Below are 22529 nucleotides of genomic sequence, written 5' to 3'. Positions count from 1 at the left end.
TAGCACCAACACCAAATCAACCCAAAAACTAGTAAACCTCCGTGTAAAGTCTATCAATAACTCTGCACACCAGGAAAGATTGCAAGGGTGGACTGCTTGGCAAAGGTTATGCACAAGATCACAGTCTCAGTATCGTATGAAGGTCTTATAAAATCAATGTGCAACTGCAAGTGTAAAACACCACAGCTACAGGGGTTCTAGGGTTTGTAGGGGCTCTGTTTATTGTCCAGTGGACTAAGTGGGACTGTGAATTTCGCCTATGGTAAGACTAATTCGAATGATTGGAGACTATTGCCCTCGACGGACACGAAAACTAAGTCCTTGGCGGACACGAACGATAAGACCCTCGACGGATCACGAAACAGTAATCAAGACCTCGGTGGTCTATGGACGGATAGTTCTCAAGTTTGACCTCGATGGTCTCGTATAGTTCAAATCAAATCTTATCGTATCACTGCACAATGACAGGGCAAATCTCTCTATTGGGTGTCAAGAGTAGTTACTCACAGGCAACTCACTCAGGACTTTCCTATGCATGGGTAGTACTTTTTTATCTACGGATACATGAGCTGCTTTTATACTACTTCTACGCTAGCTTTGTAATCCTATCTCTACTTGTTTCATCTCTAAAAATAATGCACCATAGCTACAAATCCATGCAAAATCTTATTGCTAGGGGCTGCTACATGTGCAGAATCTTGTCTACGGAGCTTTTCTGTATTTGTTTCATATGTTTTGGACCAGTCTGGACTGTTCTTCATTCTTGTTTCAGCATGTAGAATGGACCTACATAGGCGTACCATATGGTATTTCCTGCCTACAGACCATATCCTGCATTTCGACATTATCAAATCATATGGACTTTGTGTGTCCAAGTAGTTCCAGCATATGGATCCAGAGTTCTGAACTCCTTGTAGCACATGAACAGTGTGGACTCTGAGATCCGTTGTTCATCCCTGCCTGGTTCTCTGGGATCTGTATCATGTCTTTTTGTCTTTTCCTCAGATCGGCACTTGATCTACCCTCATATCAAATTTCTCCTAGTCTGTGGGGTCCTATGTCCAATTTCTTGTCAACTAAATCCCCCATAAAAGTAGGTACTCCTAGTATGAAGGTCTTTTGACTCTGTTAAGTTCTGCTACAAATGGTTCTGTGAAGACTACAAGTCTCCTAGTAGTACAATCCCTTGATATGCCAGTGCATAGGAGAATGTAGAGAGTAGAACTTGGTGAATTACCGCTTAAGTCCTCTGCTCATAGTGTTCTACAGGTTTCGAACGGTCATACAGTTTTCTGACACAATCTATGGCTCTCTCTAACTGGTCTAGCTGCGCCTACGGCACATTCTACTAGTGGCACTAGCTTTAACTAGCAATTCGGGCTCACTCTAGTTCTTAATATGATAAATATCGCTCCGTAGCACTGTTTAAACTGCAAAAAGAACCTTGTAGCATAGTCAACTAAGTCGCATTACCGAGTACTCCTCCATAGCACCTCAGGTGTTATTACGACTCCTCCCATCCTCGCACTTGATCATCCTCCCTTCAATTCCTTTGGCTCCTCACCGTCGACCACTCTGTCCGACTCGCAATCGCCATAGACCATCATAGATAGGGAGGCCCCTGCCTCCTCGACCCCTTACCCCTCAAGTAGTGTAGTATATATAATATCAGTACTCCAAGTGTATCGTAGGACTTTACTCTTGTCTGGTCAATCCTACCTAGGAGTCATTCTTTCCCCTTCAATTGTCAGCTTGCCTTACCCAAGGATCGACTCCTGACATCCCAACTCAAAAGAGAGGACTATAACCCTTATATAATCCTGAATGGGAGGCACAGATTAATCAATTTTAATTCAAAATCTAATCATAATCCAACTGTAATCTAATCCTGTGTAATCCTTATTTAATCCTTATCCATCCCTGTCAGCTAAATATGACTGCTAGTTAGCTAGGTTCCTCCCACCAGAGATAACCTAGCTAATAGCTTGAATTATCTGGATATATCCAGCAGAACAGATATATCTGAGTGTGACAGGGGTGTTAGAGGTCCTTTAGCTGGATATATCCAGCAGGATGGTTTCTGGATATATCTGCTGTGAGGGCTTCTGGATATATCCAGCTTGAGGATTGGTGGATATATCCACTTGGAATACTTCAGGATATATCCACCAACCCTTGAGCTGGATATATCCACATTGGTTATTTCTAGATATCCATCTGATTCTTTTGCAATTTATACAACTCAATTGTGAAGTAAATCTTTATTGATTTAATATGTTGCAGTATATAGGTGCTATCATATTGTACTGTGTTACATTACTGCTTAAATTATATTATATTAAATGATATATTTTTACGAAGGTGTGGCTGTGCACAGGCCATCAAGTCCCTTTATGGTAATTCCAAAATATTCTGTTCCCACAATTCTAAAAATAACATTAGTATAGATAGAAGGCAAATGAGCCACTTTGGAGGCTATTTGAATCATTACAAATTAAGAGAAACCTGGAAGGACTACAGCAGCATGGTAGTTATAGAATTTACATTTGACTTGGCTGAAAATATGTTGAAAATGGGTGAAAACTAGATAAAACTGTGAGACATGATAGTTGTATCTTGGTCAGTTGTGGGAGTATCAGCACCAAACTTTCCAGATGTGTAGAGGGCATCAAATGAAGGGTGGGAACATGACTTGCCACATGTTTTTGATGTGTTGTCATATACATTTTATTAGAATACTCATAATCAATGACAGGCCTGTTAAAGACTAGAATGTGAGCCAATTGCTTAGATATTTTGGGAATCCAATCCTCTGATATACCTCTATTTATTAATAGGAGCTTGTGGGCATGGGGATACTACCTGTTTGATAATATATTAATTTCCACCTTTTGGCATTTTTTGATTAGAGTGGCATCAGGGCAGCTGAAACCCTGGCAGAGTGGTAGAATAGATACATATCAATGTTAGAAGCATATTGGAACATGCTAATATTGGTTAGCCAGTCACTACATAGAGATATTCATTTCAGGAACATTTGAATATTTTGGTGTGAATACTTTTTCATGATTGTGAGAGGGAGACATCCTATCATCAATCTGATTGGAGATTCAAATTTAGCACACAAAAATACATATTCCCACCCACCTCTGGTATTTTTATCTTCTACCATACTCAGGTAGCAATGTATTCACCAATTTTCATGTTACACAGCCATATCAATTCAGGGAGTGGTTATAAAAATCAGAGAGGCTCAGAATCGAATTCAGAGAGTTGGAAAACCCTTAACAGCACCCTGGGATCACTTAAATCGGTCAGAAAGTGATGATACTACAAGTTTTGCAAGTTACTACTGATATGCATATAGTAGCAGTAAGGCAAATACTCCGAAATACTGCACATTTTGTATTTCAATGAAAAATGATCCAAAATGGATCATCCTGGGGTGCTTTCTAAGGTAGTTTGACTCCCCGAACTCGAATTTGAACTTACCTAACCGTTCCCAGACCTCCCTGAGTAGATATAGAGCACGACTAAAAATTTGATAAATATTCTCGTATCTCCTTAGGGAGTGATTAGAAGATTTGGATGAATTTAAATTCGAGTTCGGGGAGTCAAACTACCTTAGAAAGCACCCCAGGATGATCCATTTTGGATCATTTTTCATTGAAATACAAAATGTGCAGTATTTCGGAGTATTTGCCTTACTGCTACTATATGCATATCAGTAGTAACTTGCAAAACTTGTAGTATCATCACTTTCTGACCGATTTAAGTGATCCCAGGGTGCTGTTAAGGGTTTTCCAACTCTCTGAATTCGATTCTGAGCCTCTCTGATTTTTATAACCACTCCCTGAATTGATATGGCTGTGTAACATGAAAATTGGTGAATACATTGCTACCTGAGTATGGTAGAAGATAAAAATACCAGAGGTGGGTGGGAATATGTATTTTTGTGTGCTAAATTTGAATCTCCAATCAGATTGATGATAGGATGTCTCCCTCTCACAATCATGAAAAAGTATTCACACCAAAATATTCAAATGTTCCTGAAATGAATATCTCTATGTAGTGACTGGCTAACCAATATTAGCATGTTCCAATATGCTTCTAACATTGATATGTATCTATTCTACCACTCTGCCAGGGTTTCAGCTGCCCTGATGCCACTCTAATCAAAAAATGCCAAAAGGTGGAAATTAATATATTATCAAACAGGTAGTATCCCCATGCCCACAAGCTCCTATTAATAAATAGAGGTATATCAGAGGATTGGATTCCCAAAATATCTAAGCAATTGGCTCACATTCTAGTCTTTAACAGGCCTGTCATTGATTATGAGTATTCTAATAAAATGTATATGACAACACATCAAAAACATGTGGCAAGTCATGTTCCCACCCTTCATTTGATGCCCTCTACACATCTGGAAAGTTTGGTGCTGATACTCCCACAACTGACCAAGATACAACTATCATGTCTCACAGTTTTATCTAGTTTTCACCCATTTTCAACATATCCACTCTGTGATTTGGTTGGATATATCCAATATATGGTTATAATAGATATATCCAGATTAAGACCCAGATACTCTGTCACATCACACAGTTGGATTTATCCAGGGCTGGGCAATGGATTTATCCAATTGCTGGATATATCCAACTTGTAGATATATCCAGCCCAGATAAATCCAGTTTGGATATCAACTGAATTTTTTTCAGCTGGATATATCTGGCTGTCTGCTACTTTGGAACAACTGGATATATCCAGCAGGGCCTGGATAATATCCGGATAATTCAAGCTATTAGCTAGGTTATCTCTGGTGGAGAGAACCTAGCTAACTAGCAGTCATTAGAGGCTGCCTGATGTGCCTTATCAATCCTAATCTAATTCCATCTGGGTCACTTGCTGAGCCATCATCAGTACATTGAGTAGTGCTCTTGGAGTTGATGTTGGCTGCCTCCAATCAAGGTTATTGCAAAAAACTGGTATCCAACATTTGCACTTTGCAAACTGAGCACCTAGTTTTTGGGTATAGACAACAACTCATCCTTCACTTTCCATTTGAAAAGCCTTTCTTGGCATATTTATCTCAGTCCTTCCTCTTTCTCACTCACTTCTAACCCTTCTTGACCTTGCAGACTTGCAACTTGTTGTGATAAATTGGGAGGGACATCAAGTTGACTTGATGTATTAGCGGGTGAGATGGGGGTGAGAAGAAGAGGAGAGTGGCAGCTGTGCAGTTGTGGCATGTCTGTTATAGTCCAACTTTGCCATGAATCTGTCAACCTGCACATGCAAGTCTTGTTGATGTCTGGCATGTTCCCTCTTCTCCATCCTCTATGTGTTAAGGATGTGTGGAACGAACCAGAAATGAGAGAGAGAAACGATAAGATAGAGATAAGGTATTGTCAAGCCAAAAGATTGTTGCTCATTGAATCATGCTTACTCCATCTCCCTGTAACTATAGATTTGTTCACCGGTCCAGATTTCATTAAAAAAACTTAATTAAAAATCATTCTGCAGTAATTTCCGTAGTTGTTCTGCAGTCCGCAGCATGTAGTTATATAATAAAGTCAGTAGTATAAAAGCAGTAGATAGTCTTGAAATGCAATAGTCTTTTCCCCTTCTAGAAACCGTCTAATGAGCTCTCAGAAACTACTCACCTCATTCTATCTGTCTGGTAACGAGTACCAGAAGTTTCGTAGGAAAGGATTCATTAGCTGGCCAACCTGCCAGGTGAGTCTTCAGTTGCTGTCTCTCTTACTGATTTGTTTTCTTTAGGTATTTGTTTTATTCTATTTTTCTACTTACCAGGTCACACCTACGCTTCCCCATCTTGCACCCCTTTTGACAGGTATCCGGTAGCCTACGTTTCCATGTGGTTATCTTTTCTTGTCGACATCTTTGGAGCCCACCACGAGGGGAGGGTTTTTGTGACACAAAGGTTAGTATTTTTTCTTTCTTTCTAGGTTACCTGGTGTAACGTTCACCACTGGATGGTGAATACATTGGAATCGACTCTGACAACCTCCTCCACACCACTCTCTTTCACAGAGATCTGCCATCCACATTCTAAGCTGGACTCAGACATCAGCAAAACCCAAGACTCTGGAACATGAATGGGAGGGCTTTACATGGTCAGTAAGGTTGTTATGTCTGTTACATTTGACTTTATTATTTTAATTGAGTTTACAGAATTAATCATGATGTTACTGGAATGTACATAGCTTACAATATGTGTCTTTAATGTACATAAACATAGAAAATGTAACTAAGATGTACATTTGATGTACATACTCTGAACATTATAAACCATCATGTAATAAACCGGACAAGATGTAAATGACATGTTCAGTTATGCACATGACCAATAAGATGTAATTAAAATATACATGAGTTGGCCATCATGTCATTGGCTGTAGAGGCTATTATAACATTTATGAAGTGTTGTTGAGGCTGGTAAAGGTCATTGGCATATTGATTAATATTGTAAGTAACCAGGCATAATTCTTATATATGTACAAAAAGCTACAAGTGTGCATAACCCTCAGCACGCAGAGTATCTGTATCTATATCGACAAATTCTTGACTGTTATCATAACTCTCTGACCCGTCCGACCCCTCATCATCACTCTCCCATTCTGAGTCTGGATCTTGGTAGGCAGAATCATTTAGCTCTTCTGATTGTGAGTCTTCTTCCTCTAATTGCATCCCGATATCGTCATCCCTAGTTGGAATATTGGCCTTGGTATCATCCTCATTGTCAGCCTCAGCTTCAGCTTGACCTGTTGGAATATGAATAGAATGATGTCTGACTGCAATGCCAGGCATATAGCGGGAAAACATGTTACGATCTACAAAACTGTAAAGCAGCAACCATGTAACCATATTATATTGTTTTGAATAAATGTCAGTACTTACATTGACACATAATACCGTGACCAGTCACAATCGTTGTCCTCTGGAAGGTGAGCAATAGATGGCGGTAAAATATCATCCCGGTGACCATGAGCAAATGCTGGAATGAGATGGGATGCTCAAAGAACATAGGAAGGGTCGAGGAAACCAAAGGCAGTTGGATCATACCCATCTAAAAAACCAACTCGAGGAAGGCGCTTCCAGGCATGCCCAAATCTAAACTGTGTATCCAGACCAAACCACCGAACCCATAAGAATGGCACCTCATGTACTTGCAGATTGTACTGAACTCGAGTGTGAAATATGCCAATGACTCGAGCATACCAATATGGATGAGCCTTGTGAAGATTGTCATCGGCAAGAACCATGACATTGGAATGTGTGCGGATATTCATGGAGTTCTGGCAGTGGCGCATATCGTACGAGGTATATTGAATGTCGAGGACCTTGTGGTGATAAAACTGGTCATTGATAATCTTGACCAAAGTGCACTCCTTGCTCAAGAACACCTTATCGCAAGTCTCTAAAAGAGTAGAAAGCAGGTGATTCTTGAGCTTTGGCAAAAAATCCTATTTAGATTATCAATATGAGGAATAAGCGAATTTCAAAAATAAATACCTTGACTGTGACATCATCCTTGTTTTCCCGTGTCCATCTCCGAACGTCAAACCAATCAGCGGTATTCTGAGAAATGAGATGGTGCATTTTAGGTGAAATATCAGGAGGTCTTCTCGTAAAGACTTTGAAGTGGAATGTTTTTCCACCTGGGTTTCAATTTTTTGCAGCAGTGCTTCTCATCGTTCATGTTTTGCCACTTGCATTACAAACTTTGCCTTGTTTGTCCTTCTGTAAAACTGCTTGACACGTCGGTGTTCTAGTTCTCCCTGGGGGGAGCATATCAAACCAAGTTTGCAATCAGCAAGTCAGGCACTTACTACTTGAGTAGTATAGCTATCCGTGGTCCCAAAAGAACGAATTGTGGAGACATAATCCCCCAAAGCATGAACCTTGTACGTTGATAGGTTGAATGATTTTTGCTTTGCAGATACAGTACCTGAAGCTCGTTTACGCTTCTGGCTTTGTCCTTGGGCGGGTACATTGCTGGCAAGAGCCGCCTTTCTTCGACCACAAGCTGCTGTCTCCTTTGGCAATTCTTTGGTAATGTAGGCATGTCAGGAGTCGATGCTTGGGTGAGGCGAGCTGACAATTGAAGGGGAAAAAGGAATGACTCCTAGGTAGGATTGACCAGACAAGAGTGAAGTTCTACTGTACACTTGGAGTACTTATATACTACACTACTTAAGGGGTAAGGAGTTGAGGGGGCAGGGGCCTCCCTATCTACGATGGTCTACGGTGATTGCGAGTCAGACAGAGTGCTCAACGGTGAGGAGCCGAAGGGATCGAAGGGAGGACAATTGCAAAGATCGAAATGATCAAGCACGAGGATGGGAGGGGTTGTGATAGCACGTGAAGTACTATGGAGGAGTACTTGGAGTACGGCGAGTTTGTGACATTACCCCCCCCCCCCTTAAGGGCCTTCGCCCTCGAAGGCTTTGTGGTTATACCATATACCCAAGGCTGACTTCTCTGAGTACTTTCAGTGTAATTTTCTCATGGTCAAAATGGCAGGATTGCGTTAATTCGTCGTGGAGCCCTCGGGTTGGAACAATGGAACTTTTCAATCATTTTCTTACAACCATCGCCAAGGTTGTCAACCGGTTCCCATGTGGATTCCAATAATGGATAAGTGAGCCATTTAACAAGGTAGTGTAAGACGGAGGTTTTTGTCTGGCGATTGTACACCATCTTGGAGTCCAGTATCTCTTCCACATCCCATACAGCTTTGCCGTCCTCAACACTCACTGGTTCTCGGGACACATCTTCTTGTTGGTGCTCGGCGACAGAAGGTCGATGACCGGTGAGGAGTACCGTATGGAAAACACTGTGTACTTGCTTCCATGTCGCGGGGAGGTCCAACTTGTAGGACAAACTGCCGACCTTCTCAATAATCTTGAAGGGACTGTAGCGTTTATCCCCAAGCTTCATGGATGGCCGTTCTGTTCTAATGTTCTTCCTTTTGAGGTAAACCAAGTCTCCAGGCTTGTAGTCCTCCGCCAGTCTTTGCTTGGTGTTGTAGTACTCCTTTATAAGTTCTGCACTGTGACGGAGGCATGCTTGTGCGTCGTCGCGGGCTCGGTTAAGCTGGGTGAAGAATTCTTCCACTGTTTCACTGTTCGTCTTCGTGAACGGTTTGGTTGCCTTTCGAGGGTGGAAGCCACACGTTAGATAGAACGGGGAGTATCCAGTCAAACTATGGGCGCGATCGTTGTAACAGAATTCCACCATGGGAATCCATTCGTCCCAATCGTCTTGTCTCCAATTACAAAAGACTCGTAGGTACTGCTCAATTTCCATGTTGACAGGCTCCGTTTGGCCATCTGTTTGCGGGTGATAGGCTGTCAATACATTCAACTTGATACCCAGGATATTTTACAGCGCCTTCAAGAACTTGGAGATAAATACCGTACCCCGATCGCTGATCACCCATTCTGGGAGACTGAAATCTCTCCAAGAAGAGCTTCGCAATTCCTTCGCTATCAACTTTGTTGTAAGTGGGTACAGCGCGTACTCTCTTACTAAGTCAATCAACCACTACCAGTATAGTGGTGTACCCATGAGCCTCCAGGAGCTTGGTGATCAAGTCGCAGGATATGTACTGCCACAGTTGACTAGGGACAACATTGGGGCTTAAAAGTCCTCGCAGTTTACCAGGAAAAGTTTTCGTTTTCTGGCAGGTAGGGCATCCCCTAGCATATGCTTTGACATCCCGATAGATTGTGGGCCACCAATAATATTGTAGTATAAGTTTGGTGGTTTTTGCCTGTCCTGGGTGTCCTGCGAAGTAGGTGTTGTGATGAAACCGAATAATCTCGTGCTGCAAGCTCTTTTCAGGGGGTACATAAAGCAGGTTGTCCTTGGTCAAGTAGTCTCCGTGGTTCTCGACGTTGCCCTTGTTTTCTCCCATTTCTAAGACCTTGACTTCCCATTTTGCCTTGTGTCTTTTGATTTCTTCCAGAAAGTGGTCCCCAGGAGTACCTTCGGTACTCGTAGCGTGAATGGCACGAAGGAATTCGGGTTTTAAGAGGACGATGTCTCTGTTATCATTCTCCCCCCTCTCATGGCCCTTTCGTCTCGAAAGTAAGTCCAGTTTAGTCTGCGATTTTTCCGGTTTATGAACCAGTACAAAGTTGTAATCCACTAGAGTTACCGACCACCTTGCCTGTCGTCAGTTGAGTATTTTCGACGTCATGAAGTATTGTAAATTTCGGTGATCAGACCAGATTTCGAATTGTACTCCATTCATGAGATAATGCCTCCATTCCGAGAGTGCGCGCATGATAGCCAACATTTCCTTGTCATGGATATCGTAGTTTCTCTCGGTTTCATTCAATCCTTTTGATAAGAATGCGATCGGCACCCACCCATCCTCTTGCTTCTGGGATAAGATTGCTCCCGTTGCAAAGTTTGAGCTATCTGCCTCAACCCTAAATGGTGCATGATCGATAGGGAAATGGGGTACTGGGTCTGAGCATACTGTGTCCTTTAGTGAGTCAAATGCTTTCTGCTCGGGGCTCTCCCACTTCCATACATGCTCCTTTTTTGTCAAATCATTCAAGGGTCGGGAGAGGTTGGAGTACCTACGAATAAACTTTCAGTAGAAATTCATGAATCCTAGAAAGCTTTGAACGTCCTTAACACATTCGGGTGTTTCCCACTTTCTTATTCCATCAACCTTCACAGGATCCATACATAGATGGCCATTCCCAATGATTAAACCCAGGTACTCCACTTCAGCTTTATGGAATTTGCACTTTTCCGGTTTGAGGTATAGGTTGTGCTCCTGTAGAATGCGGAGTACCTCGTCCACCGTTTCTCTGTGCGAGTCCATGTCTTCACTGAAGATCAGAATATCGTCCATGTAGACATTAACCTTTCCAGCAATAACAAGATCTGCAAAGATTTCGTTCATCATAGTTTGGAAGGTTGTGGAGGAGTTTGTTAGGCCAAACATCACTAGGGTTTTGAAAAGGCCCAGTTGGTCACAAACACTGCCTTTTGTTCGTCCCCTTCTTTAATCCTGATATTGTTGTATCCCCATCATACATCTAATTTTGTGAAAATCTTGGCATTCTGGAGTTTATAGAGTACGTTGGAGATGAGGGGAATGGGGTACTGATTCTTGATTGTCATCAGTTTCCGGTAGTCCTGTACTGGACGCAATTTCCCGTCTTTCTTTTTTACAAAGAAAAAGGGCGAGGATATGGGGGACTTAGATGGGCGAATATGTCCGGTCTTCAGGTGTTCTTCTATAAACATGTCAAGTTCTTTCTGTTCCTCTGCTGATAGTGGATACAGTTTCCTCTTGAAGGGTTCCGAGCCTTCTTTGAGTTCAATGGCATGGTCCCACTTCCTTCGCTTGGGTAAGGAGTCAAAATCTCCCTTTTCAAATACCGAGCGGTACTTTTCAAGGTACTCCGGGGGTACCATTTCTTCTATCATCTTGTTCCCTTGTTCCTGCATGGACTGGGCAGCTAGTTCCGCCACTATGCTTCTTGCTGCGTGAATCTGTTCCGCTTTCTTGTCTTCGAAGCGAATTTGCGTCATGACGATTCAATCCTCTTTCTCGATAATGCGACTTAGTTGACTATGCTACACGGTTCTTTTTGCACTTTAAAACAGTGCCACGGAGCGATATTTATCGTATTAAGAACTAGAGTGAGCCCGAATTGCTAGTTAAAGCTAGTGCCGCTAGTAGAATGTGCCGTAGGCGCAGCTAGACCAGTTAGAGAGAGCCGTAGATCGTGTCAGAAAACTGTATGACCGTTCAAAACCTGTAGAACACTATGAGCAGAGGACTTAAGCGGTAATTCACCAAGTTCTACTCTCTACATTCTATTATGCACTGGCATATCAAGGGATGGTACTATTAGAAGACTTGTAGTCTTCACAGAACCGTTCGTAGCAGAACTTAACGGAGTCAAAAGACCTTCATACTAGGAGTACCTACTTCTACGGGGGATTTAGTTGACAAGGAATCGGACATAGGACCACACAGACTAGGAGAAATTTGATATGACTGTAGATCGAGTCCCGATCTGAGGAAAAGACAAAAAGACATGATACAGATCCCAGATCACAGATAGAGTACCTAGGAACCAGGCAGGAATGAACAACGGATCTCAGAGTCCGCGCTGTTCATCTGCTATGGCGATTCGGAACTCTGGATCCATATGCTGGAACTACTTGGACACACAAAGTCCATATGATTTGATAATGTCGAAATGCAGGATAAGGTCCGTAGGCAGGAAATACCATATGGTACGCCTATGTAGGTCCATTCTACATGCTGAAACAAGAATGAAGAACGGTCCAGATTGGTCCAAAACATATGATTCGAATACGGAAAAGCTCCGTAGACAAGATTCTGCACATGTAGCAGTCCCTAGCGATAAGACTCCGCATGGATTCGTAGCTACGGTGCATTATTTTTAGAGATGAAACAAGTAGAGATAGGATTACAAAGCTAGCATAGAAGTAGTATAAAAGCAGCTCATGTATCCGTAGATAAAAAAGTACTACCCGTGCGTAGGAAAGTCCTGAGTGGGTTGCCCGTGAGTAACTGCTCTTGACACCAATAGAGAGATTTGCCCTGTCTTTGTGCAGTGAAACGATAAGATTTGATTTGAACTATACGAGACCGTCGAGGTCAAACTAGAGAACTATCCGTCCGTAGGCCGCCGAGGTCTTGATTACTGTTTTGTGATCCGTCGAGGGTCTTAGCGTTCGTGTCCGCCGAGGACTTAGTTTTCGTGTCCGTTGAGGGCAATAGTCTCCAATCGTTCAAATTAGTCTTACCGTAGACGAAATTCATAGTCCCACTTAGTCCACTGGACAATAAACAGAGCCCCTACAAACCCTAGAGTCCCCGTAGCTGTGGTGTTTTACACTTGCAGTTACACATTGATTTCATAAGAACTTCATACGATATTGAGACTGTGATCTTGTGCGTAACCTTTGCCAAGCAGTCCACCCTTGCAATCTTTCCTGGTGTGTAGAGTTATTGATAGACTTTACACGGAGGTTTACTAGTTTTTGGGTTGATTTGGTGTTGGTGCTACTCCCGTAGCTCTGATATTAGGTTGACTCTTGAGTGGTATTCTTCGCCCATTATCTGGTGACCACCGCAGGGGGTGGAAATAAGATTACATTCAGTATCAAACGAAATATTGTGAAATTCTGGTAGTTTTAGCCCTACGGCGAGAACTACAAAAACAACAAAAACCAAAAGAACTTCTCTCAGAAAGATTAGTTCACAGCGACGTAATACTCGCACTTCACTAGCTGCTGGCAAACAAGTCTTACAGACACATAGTCTTACGGCTTTAGCATCTAGTACCCCAGCTCAAGTACCGAGAGCTGGTCAGTCTTCTCGATCTACGCGCAATTCTACGCAAGGAAGAGAAGCTACCCAAGTTATCCCAAACGATTTAAGAAACCCCGGTTTCTCTTTTGACAGAAGTCCGAGAGAAGCATTCCGAGATACGAGATCTACGCAAGGTCCTAGAAACCAAGCGTTAGAAACCCCATACGAAACCCCAGAGATTTTAACTGAAGACATTGAACCGTTTTCTTCACCATTATCATCTCTACCCTCCGAATACAATTCAGACTTTGACCTACGGGAAGAAGTGTTTTATTCTTTTGAACTAAACCCGAGTTTATTTCTTGAAAGACCGTTAACAAGTATGTCCCATATATCGAATGACCCAGTAGCGGCAGGTGTGCCAGATGAAGAAAGACCGATAAAGAAGTCCTGGACGGAGTTCTCTAAAGGTGCTTTGAAAGAATTAGACAAGGATACGTCGAAACGAAGGCTCCCCACATTCAACCGTCTAGATCCTGGAAATCTACGGGAATGGATGGCGGCTATCCTACAATATGGGAAAGTCAAGGGCTGGAAGTTAGATGAATCTTTTATCATTCTAGCAATGATTCAAATGGAGTTCGAGACCTCTCGACTCCTGGCACATCATTTGCCATCTACGAGAGGCTATAGTTGGGCCGCCTTTGAGAAAGAGATGTTTGATTCGTTCCCGTCGATTAGGGATTTAGAAATAGGAGCACTGGAGAATTTAGATCTGTTGAAGGCTAGGTTTTCTGGTATAGGAGAAGAACAGCTACAAAAGCTTACTTCGTTTAATATGGAGTTTGAGTTTGAAGCAGACAAACTGGCAGGAAGTTTGTCAAATCGAGAGAAAGTACAGAAGTTTGCGGAATGTCTAAACCTGACATTCTGGCGAGAGATCAGAAAGAGGCTACGGGACCCTCACTACGTTCGAAACCTGCAGGCAGAAAAGCCCGTAGAAGTAGATAGTGGGTGGGTGGCTTCCCAGCTAGACCCTTTTGCTTTCTCCCAAGTTAGGGATATGGCTTTGACCATAAGTAATGAGTTAGTAGGCGATTGCTACGCACCTCAGGGCTTAGATCCTGTTAGCTATACTCTAGGAGTGAAAGCGGCGGCTCCCGTAGGAACCCCTTTGATCACTCGTGCAAAAATCGAGCCTACGATCGCTCCATTGTCTTCGTACAAGAAGGAAATAGCTTCTGACGAGTTGACAATGAAACTTTTGGCCTCCGTAGACGCACAGAATACTCGAATGAACGACTTCGCGCGTGCAGTTTCTGAGCTTTCGAAGAAGATGCCTGACTTCAGTCAGCCTAACTTCTACAAAAACATGCAAGCTATGGCGTATCATAATGGAAGCCAAGGGCAGAGTAGCGGTGGATCTAGGCCTTCGAACCAGATTACATCCAACTCTATGGCTGCAGGACAGCCATATAGGGCGCCTACGGACAAAAATTGCATTATTTGTGATGAACCCGGGCATTTCTGGAGAGAATGCAGGCAAGCACAAGAGCTATCCCAGAAGAAGTGGATAGTTAAGAATGAACATACGAATAGATTGGAGATGTACGATGGGAATAACCTCCCACCGCCTGATCCAGTAAAGAAAGAGTCGCGAGCAGACAGAATTAGAGCTATCGCTAGAGAGAAGGGATGGCCAGGTGCTGAAAAGACCAGTTTCTTCTTACAGGGAGACTTGGATCTTGATGATGATCTCCCAGACCGTCAATCTGTACCTACGATAGAAGTTTTGTTACAGAGAATTGCTGCTTTGGAGGTAGAGACTCGTCGCCAGTCGGGCGACAGCTCAAAAAACTAAAAGGTCCAATGATGGACTCCTCAGATAAGAGAGATAGATCTCGGGATACCCAGAGGAGACCGGAGGACCCCAAAAAAATAAAATTACCACCAAAACCCCAAGTAGTAATATCTACGCCGTCGTTCTTAAGGAAACAACCGTATGTGATACCCCAGAGAAAGCCTTTCGAAGAAGAGGTCTCTGAAGAAGAAGAAGCAGAATCGGATGAAGAAGAACCTCCGTCGCAGGTCGATAGACGTCCTTCTACTCCGCCGCCTAGGGTATTCGATAAAATTCAACCCGTAGAACGCGTCCCACAACCAAGGGATTCTGTATTGCCCCGAAGCGTAATTCCTGAAGACAAGGGTGCTTCAAAATCTAAGAAGGTTCAGTCCGAAAACGTGAAGAAAGCGTCTACGGAAAATCTTCAAAATGTTGAAACGAAAAGATATAAGCAACGGGTGATTCAAGACCTAATTGACCAAATGATGGCCAATCCGGCTAGTGTCTGCCTGAACAAGCTCACGGCTTCAGAAGAGTTCTGAAAGGCATTGCTACGGCGAGTTAGGAATAAGCACGTTCGAACGAAGAACTATAAAGCGTTCCTTCAAACGTTAGACTATCCAATAAAAGACTCTATGGCGGCAGAGGAACCTTTTGATGAAGAAGCAGAGTTTGTGAAAGTAGATAATATTGAGACCGTAGATTCGTTCGAAACCTTAGAAGAGGAAGAAGACGGATTGGAAGCGGGATCAGTAGTTCACCGAGATGTTGTGGAAGTTTATCGCACCGAGTTAGATTCTGAAGAAAAACAGAAGGTTGTGATAGTAGCTGGATTGTCTGAGGGACTCAGATGTGTTTTTCCTGAGGTTAACGGTTCTACGGAAAGAGTAGAAGCGGTGATCGATGGTGGATCGCAAATAATCGCGATTGACGCATGGGTTGCTCAAGGATTAGGCTTGCACTGGGATCCGAATTCAGTGATTCACATGCAGTCTGCCAATGGACAGCTGAAACCAACACTGGGGGTGTGCAGAAATGTACCTTTCAAGTTTGGTGAAGTAACAGTATACTTGCAACTTCATGTGGTGGAGAAAGCTCCCTTTCAGATTCTCTTGGGTAGACCTTTCGATGTCCTAACGGAATCGAAAGTGCAAAACTTCAAGGATGGAGATCAGTGGGTTACGGTTTCATGCCCAAACAAAGGAATTCAAAGTGTCATCCCTACATACATGAGAGGGGAAGGCATTAAGATAAAACCTAAGCGGGAACCAACCCTACGGACGCAGAGTTCAGAGGAAGCGCAGAAAGAAAGAGAACAACGAGGGACTGAATCTTCAAATTTTCAGTCCACCTTGATGAATTGATAGAGGATCAAGGAGAGGTGGCTCTACAAATATCCGTAGATGCTCACGGTGTTCCACGAATTGAAAAATATAAAAATTTGATAAATACAAAATTCTCTCCTACGGAGCTGGCTGGAGCCTTCATAGAAGCTTCAAATAGTGAAAGGACTACTAGTCAGTCTGATTCGAGAGTGATGAAAAACATTGATATAAATGAAAAAGACCAAAAACACACAGAAGATACAAAACACAAAAACAGTGCTTCTATTTCTCCTTGTGCTACGGACAGTATTCTTTCTTATTATTCATCAGCACCAGTTTCGAATTCCCTAGATTCCATACACAGTGAATCTATGGAACGAGAACGGTTGCTTTGTACTACTAGAAGAGGTTCAACCCTCGAAGGCTTCAACAGCCAAAAATTGGCACATCAATCGGACTCTTCTCAACAAGATAAGATAGATGAGCTTAGTGAGGTCGCCGTAGACGGCAGAGCTTTACTCTTGAAGGCTCAAGATACCCATAGTCTATGTGAACTTGTTGATTCGCTTAGTACGAATTTCAAGGATCTCGCTGATGCGTTGCAAATCGAAGAAAATCCAAATAGATTGATACCCCCGTTGCTCCGACTACGAAGTTTTGTAGGGGGTGCGGTTGAAAATGAAAATGCATTTGATACAATGCTAAATGAAGCATCTGCGCTAGTAGATTATCACCAAAGGATGTACGAAAATCACTACCAAACCGACGAATGTATAGCCTTGATTTTGGATAGGTTAGCTAAGGATCCTGAGAAACGTGGAAAGACTTTGTTCAATGAACTAGCTTTTCATAAGGAAAGATGGTTGCAAGTCTACAGGACTATAGACAACTTTCCTAAGGACCTTTATACGGGCGAAACCCCGATAGATGAGATTCTATTGTCTACGGACTCTCTGAATGCCTACGTTATCGAACTTGATGCATGTGTACAAGAGATGGGGCTTGCTCTGCGCAACTTAGAAGGAAAGCTTTCGAGAGAAAGTCTTCCTACGAATTCATATAGCACATTCTTGAGTAGCTCGCAGTCTATGGAGCGTGAGAGCTATGTTTCCCAGGGTGCTACGGTGCTTGGAAAACATACAGTTCAGTCGGTCTACGGAAAATATAAGCCAGTAGCACTTAAAGTCCGACCACAATTGGCTAAGATGCCAGAAGAATTCCGAGTTCTTAGGAATATTACTGGGGATCCGCTTGAAGGGATGCCAGTACTATCGCCGCACCCTCCTGCGTTCAGTCCAGGAGAACGGTATACAGAAGAACGTAAGGAAATCATAGAAAAGAATCATAATGAAGGCTTTCTATGGCCCGAAGAAATGAAGTTGGTACACCACCTGATGAAAATCCAAGAGAAAGGATTCGCTTGGAGTGCAGATGAAGGTGGAACATTTCGTACAGATTTCTTCCCGCCGATTAAGTTTCCAGTGTTGCCTCACAAGCCCTGGGTTGAGCGTAATATCCCTATTCCACCTGGGATTTACGAAGAAGTCTGCCAGATTTTGAAGGACAAAATCGCAGCAGGAGTATATGAACCTACTACGTCGTCGTATCGATCGAAGTGGTTCATGGTACTAAAGAAAGATGGAAAGAGTCTACGGCTGGTTCATTCATTAGAACCATTGAATGCAGTCACGATTCAACATTCTGGGATTCCACCTGGAACAGCTGAGATTGCTAGTAGCTTTTCCGGAAGAGCATGTATAGGAATGTTAGACATTTGGGTTGGCTACGATGAAAGGCTTATCGACGAGGAATCGAGAGACTTTACTACATTCCAAACGCCCTTTGGCCCCTATAGATTAGTGAAACTACCTATGGGATGGACTAATTCAGTCCCTTTGTTTCATGAGGATGTAACGTACATTCTACGGGAAGAAATTCCTCATGTTACTAGACCATACATTGACGACGTACCTATACGAGGACCTAGTACTAGATATGAGTTACCTGACGGAGGCTACGAGGTGATCCCTGAGAATCCAGGCATCTGTAGATTCGTTTGGGAGCATTTACAGAACGTGAATCGAATAGTTCAGCGAATGAAGTATGCGGGAGGTACCTTTTCAGGTCGGGAGGTACCTTTTCAGGTCCGAAGGCTTTCATTTGTTGCGCTGAAGGAATGGTAGTAGGCCATAGAGTGTCCTACGACGGTGAAAAACCTGTAGAGAAGTTTGCAGAGATCATTCTCTCTTGGGATCCGAAAAACTTCAGAAGCAAAACTGATATTCGATCATTTCTGGGGATTGCAGGACAGATGCGCATGTTCATTAAGGACTACGCTAAGAAGACAAGACCATTGAATAAGCTCACTGGAGCTTTTGTACCGTTTGAAATGAACGAGGAAGCTTGTGAAGCTGTCCGAGAGGTTCAAGATGGAATCCGTGATGCACCCGCGCTACGGCCCATCGATTATAAGAATCCGACGGGTATCACTTTGGCCGTAGATTCGTCTTGGCAAGGTGTAGGCTATTACTTGTACCAAGTAGACCCCAAAAATCCGAGAATGAAGTTCTACAATTACTTTGGGTCTATAACGTTCAATGAGAGAGAAGCACGCTTCTCACAACCGAAAAGAGAACTCTACGGGTTACTTATGGCGCTACGAGCGTCGAAGTATCAAACTTTTGGATGTAGACCGTTGACCGTAGAAACGGATGCCAGCTACATTAAAGGAATGTTGAACAATCCGGATAGTGCTCCAAATGCTAGCATTAACCGGTGGATTGAAGAGATCAGACTCTATCATTTTGAACTAGTTCATATTAAAGGACTTGTACATGGTCCAGATGGACTTTCGAGACCTCCTCCTGGTGGGATATCTACGCCTAGACCAGAAGGATGGGAAGAATTCCTGGTCGACGACAATGGTCAGCCAGTAAAGTTTCAAATGGGAGATGGAATCGAGGATGAACCTTTTGACTTTGATACGTTCAAGGATGATATAGATCCGCGGTCGGGTTATTTGGTTTCATTAGCTGAGAAAGAACCAAAGTTGGCGACATCTGTCTTTTGCTATTTAGAAGACTTACGGTCCACCGTAGATGAAGCAAACTTTGTAGATAAGATAAGAAATTGGGCACTACGGAAACCTCCAGACTATGTTTCAACATTTTTGAAGCAAGTACCAGTGGTCCCGCCCGCCGTAGATGACAATTGGAACGATTCTCATCCATATAAGCCTATACATGAATATACGAATGAGATTAAAAGGTTCGATGAGAAAGTTCCACAAATTGAAGAGTGGCTTCTAGATCCCGAAGCAGATTTTGTAAGCGAGTTATCTAAAAACGAAATGAACAGTTTCATTACATTGGGATCGAAATTCTTTCTAGACCCCGATGGGAGACTTTACAAACGGTCTACGGATGGTTCTACACAACATAGGTTGTATGTAGTTCCTGATAAGAGGATGTGGATGCTCGTAGCAAGTCACGATCATCTAGGACATAAAGGAATGTTTGCGACTAAGTCGATCATGGAGAAACGATTTTGGTGGCCACATATGGACAAGGACATAGATTGGTTTGTCCGTAGCTGTCAAGAATGCCAGGATCGAAGGCTTGATCTTTTGAGGATACCACCAGTGGTTACTCACACACCGTCGCTGTTCCAAGTGATCCATGTAGATGTTTTAAGTATGACTCCCGCTAGCAACAGTTGTAAACTGATTGTTCACGGACGATGCGCACTATCGAGATGGTCCGAAGCAAGGGCTATTCAAAGTGATACAGCCAGAATACTCGCAGAGTGGTTCTTTGACGATATCATTAGTAGATGGGGTTGTCCCGAGGAGGTTGTTACGGATAATGCACCACAAATGATTGCTATGGCAAGGTGGCTTACGGACAAATACGGTGTCTGTAGCATTAAGATTTCACCGTACAATTCTCAAGCAAACGGAAAGATTGAGAGAGCACATTTCGATCTACGGAGCGCGCTTTCGAAAGCCGTAGCTGGAGACCTTGCAAAATGGTACTGGTTTTTGAAGCATATTTTGTGGGCAGATAGAGTAACAACTAGGAAAGACCTAGGTTGCTCCCCCTACTTCTTTGTTACCGGTGCGGAACCTATACTACCGCTTGATATTGTGGAATCTACGTGGCTAGTGAAACTACCCAATAGGTTTCTATCACGAGAAGAGTTAATTGGCTTTCGAGCGCAAGCTCTGGCTAAACACAGAACGCATGTAACAGCCATGCAAGAAAGAATTACAGAAGAAAAGCGTAGACGCTTGATCAAGTACGAACGGGAATATATACATACTATAAAACCCTTAAACTTTGAACCCGGGGACTTGGTTCAAGTACGGAATACTGCTATTGAAAAGAACTTGGATAGGAAAATGTTCCCTAGATACTTTGGGCCTTGCGTAGTCATTCGACGTACTAAAGGTGGCTCTTATATCTTAGCAGAAATGGATGGAACGTTGCTACGGGGAAAATACGGAGCCTTTCGCATCCTACCTCATGCGGCGCGATACCACATTGACCTTCCTACGGAAATAAAAGATTTAATTCAGCTATCTAAAGATGAGTTAGAAGCCATGGCTAACGAAGATGAACCAACTGAGTACGAACTTGGAGTGGACTACATCTTTGACAGGGCTCAAAACTTGAGGCTGAATGGTAATGCCTCAGCTACGGCAGAAAATGATAATGAAATTCAGCTACCTAGTGAATCTGAGGATCCAATGGACGATCTAGTAAGAGTTACTAGGTCTGCTAAGAAGAAAGTTAGATTCTCTCAGATCTGACTGAACATATGAAACCGAAAAATCCAGTTAGATTTTAATAAAATCTAACTAGTGCACAAGTATACGAAATGACAGTAATATGAAAAGAGCAGACACCGTTTATCGCTACAGCCAGCCATTGTTATAGAGTGATCTACGGAAAGATACACTACTGAATAGACTCCATAGGAGCACCTGCATCCGCCTCAGTAGGCTGGTTTGTAGACCTCTCCTGTGCTGAAGTCGACGTAGCTGACTGTTCGACGGAAAGGGCGAGGCGGGAAAGGACTAGCTGATTTGCCTCGACGAGTTTTTCGTAGGCTGCCCGGTACGCTGCTCCTTGGTGAAGGATCGAAAAGGCCGATGCATTGACCTCCGTACGGAGGAGGGTCTGAATGGCGGCGAGGTCGGACGCAGAAAGGGAGTCCATACCAAAATGGGCCGGCATGCTGGCTATGACCTTGAGTACAGAGAGATGCGTAGACTCTCTGCATTTCTTCTCCTCTGTCCAACAAGTTGTCATAAGTGATGCTACGGCCACGAATAAAGAGAGGACGGTCCCAAGGTGGACACTCACCCTCAGATTCGGGCGTAAGGTCTACGCCTGCCTTATCGATACGAGCCTTCTTAGCAGGCTTTGCTTCGATCTACGGAAAGATTAGAAATGATTTATATGAAACGAATAATGCAATCTACGGACCTCTTTCTTCTTGGAAATGCGAATTTTCATAGGATCCTTCCCTTTAGTGGCATCCTTCATTTTGAAGTCGTCATTCTGGTAAAAGGATTGAGCCGTAGATAGGTTTAGAACGAACTGAAGGGCTTACTTTAGTGTTTGCCTCTTCAGTATCAGAGCTTTCGATAGTAGCTTCGTTGTGAGAAGAGCTAGCTCCCTACAGCGAAGTCAATATCAAAAATTAGAAATATTAATAGAATGAGAGCTTACATTCTTGCGCTTGATAGCAGATGCCTTGTTGCGCACAGCGCACATCTCGACGTAGAAGGACTTGGCCTTTGCGAAGTCAACGCTCTTATCGAGAGAGAACTGCTCGATGTCGGCGGTGACCATCTCAACGACGTTGCGATAAAGATCGAACGCGACATCGTCTTTGGCAGACTGGTAGCTTTGGAGCTTGGTCTGAACCTACGGCAGAAGCATTGCAATGAAACAGAGAAGAAAGAGCGGTGCTAAACGTACCACAATGTCGAGAAGCTGTTTGGTGAACA

General features: G+C 43.1%; 2 protein-coding genes across 2 annotated transcripts; both read right to left on the bottom strand.

Moving 5' to 3' along the window:
* Positions 1–6531: 6531 nt before the first annotated feature.
* E1B28_003854 (uncharacterized protein) lies at positions 6532–6834 on the bottom strand (the record flags this gene model as incomplete). The annotated part of the gene is made up of 1 exon (XM_043148292.1): positions 6532–6834. One exon carries the CDS (start codon positions 6832–6834, stop codon positions 6532–6534), a length of 303 nt encoding a protein of 100 aa, XP_043012884.1.
* Positions 6835–7040: 206 nt separating this feature from the next.
* On the bottom strand, positions 7041–7626 carry E1B28_003853 (uncharacterized protein; the record flags this gene model as incomplete). The annotated part of the gene is made up of 2 exons (XM_043148291.1): positions 7041–7490; positions 7540–7626. 2 exons carry the CDS (start codon positions 7624–7626, stop codon positions 7041–7043), a joined length of 537 nt encoding a protein of 178 aa, XP_043012883.1.
* Between the last annotated feature and the right edge of the window lie 14903 nt (positions 7627–22529).

Source organism: Marasmius oreades, chromosome 2, assembly GCF_018924745.1.
Source record: "Marasmius oreades isolate 03SP1 chromosome 2, whole genome shotgun sequence".
NCBI lineage: Eukaryota > Fungi > Basidiomycota > Agaricomycetes > Agaricales > Marasmiaceae > Marasmius > Marasmius oreades.
The sequence above is the reverse complement of the archived record's forward strand: the minus strand, read 5'-3'. Positions and strand labels throughout refer to the sequence as shown.